A 1,917-nucleotide genomic window follows, 5' to 3' on the forward strand; every position below is an offset into this window, starting at 1 on the left:
TAAAAGAGGGGGGGGGGGGGGGGAGGGAGTCATATCCCTGATAAGTCCCTTAAGGTCCTTTACTCCTCCTATGATGGGAGGAGTTCATCCACCCCCTAAAATGTATCAGTCTGCCAGCAGAAACTTACCACAAGTTCGGAGAATCTGGCATTGAGCTCTTCTGCTGGTGGGATTGGGACAGAAAACTCAAGGAATTGGAGGGGGTTATTGTCCTTGAGGTTGATTTCGGGGAGGTCACTACCCCCAAAACAACAAAGAAACCCCAACGCATGACGATTCCTCTTCCGGGGGGCCATGATCATGGTGTATGATGCTATCTTCTGATCATGTTCTGCAAGAATAAAAAAATAAAATAAATAAACCAATAAGACATTAAATGATAAACAAGACTTGTATCTGTGCAGCTCTCTGCAGTTACAATGCTTATCACTGGTATAACACCTGGAAGAGGACAGAGGGATCTGAGACACAAAAGAACAAAATAAACACTCAAGCTAGACAATGTAGCTAAGCTTTAATATGGTATTAACATGTTCTCCTATGGCAGTGTAAAATTTCTTTTCCCAAAGTTTCTGAAAAGGGTACACAAACTCAGTATGGGATTTCCCAGCAGGTAGATTTATCAGTAATGTTCAGTAGCCAAGGTTGAGTGCTGCCTTTGTATGTCAGTATTTGCCTTTCTCTTACCACTACAGTAAAGGAAGCAAAGTATCAGAAGCAAAAAGCATATACTAGAGAATTTACTAGAGTAAATGGAAGAATTTTCCAAAAGGTATCCCATTTGGTCAAAATAAAATGAACAATGAAACACTTGAAGCAGAAATCAATTTTCCACTGCTCTGGAGCCGGACCACCAAACACTCACATATCCCTTTATGGCCAGGACTATTACAGTAGGACCATTTTGTCCATCCCATTTTCAAACACATGTAATTTGGGCTGCTTTATGTTTCCAGGGGAGAAACTGCACAGGCTAATGCATGCTTTCAGATTTATATTTGAGTCACCAGATCCATTCTTGACAGGACCCAGGCTGGAGGGGCTTTAGTATCAGGAGTGTAAAGGGAGGCAAAGGAGGCCTTAAGGAGGATCTGGGAAGTGACTGATTTCACCACACAACACCGTTTGTGAGCAGCCCATGCAAACAGGAAGCCTCCTGCCAGCAGTTTGAAAGGAGGGATCTGTGCAGTCTACAGAGAGCTGCATATTTTGCCCTTTTAAGGGACTTGTTGTTTGACAGCTCAGGGGCTTATTTTTGTTATATTTTTTAAGGACTTCACTTTTTCACTTAATCTGCAGAATAAGCCACATCCTTAGAGAGTAAATAATTAAAGCCTGTTGTGAAGCCCAGCTCCCTGGGCACAGAGAAGGGAAGGAGGTGGCAGGTGAACTGAACCACAGGATGCTGGATGCTGTATCAGCAGCAACACAGCTGAGCCCTGTCATCAGAGCAGCTGCTGCTCTAACCTGCCCCACAATGCTATGGCCTGTTCACTTGCCAGAACAAGGCTGCTTTGAGCTCTCAGAGAGAATAAGTAGCTGTGCTAGGAAAAGCACCTTTAGGACAGCAGTTGCATAGTGGGACTTAACATACTGCACACAGCCAGAAGCTCTCCAGTGATGTTTTGTGTAGAAATTGGCATGCTCGCTTAAAACAAACAAACAAAAACCTAAGAGACAAACAAACAAGCAAAAAACCCCCAAACAACACAAACCACCCAAACCTCCACCCTTGTGGCACTATGTACTTGGCAGGAATCACATGCCCTACTTTGTGCTGGGATTAATTTATCTAGCACCTTCCCTTATGCACTAGAGGGGTATCAGCTGCAACTCGCATGCAGCTGAAGGGAAAGCGAGCTGGTACCAAGTACTGCCTTCTGGCATGCCCACTTCCCTTTGCTCTCCATGCCAACA

At 44.3% G+C, this 1,917-nt stretch overlaps 1 protein-coding gene across 3 annotated transcripts in view; it reads right to left on the reverse strand.

Annotated features, from left to right (window-relative positions):
• DAAM2 (dishevelled associated activator of morphogenesis 2) overlaps positions 1 to 1,917 on the reverse strand; it is a 202,438-nt gene that overhangs the window by 127,832 nt on the left and 72,689 nt on the right. For 2 of the 3 annotated variants that reach the window (XM_009641545.2, XM_009641544.2), the window contains exon 1: positions 129 to 296. In XM_009641545.2, coding sequence (XP_009639840.2) covers positions 129 to 296 — 168 coding nt within the window. Of the gene's footprint in view, positions 1 to 128; positions 332 to 1,917 lie in introns of those variants that run through there. The other variant, XM_009641546.1, reaches the window with a different exon arrangement.

This window comes from Egretta garzetta, unplaced genomic scaffold (genome assembly GCF_000687185.1).
Source record: "Egretta garzetta isolate BGI_Z169 unplaced genomic scaffold, ASM68718v1 scaffold306, whole genome shotgun sequence".
Classification (NCBI taxonomy): domain Eukaryota; kingdom Metazoa; phylum Chordata; class Aves; order Pelecaniformes; family Ardeidae; genus Egretta; species Egretta garzetta.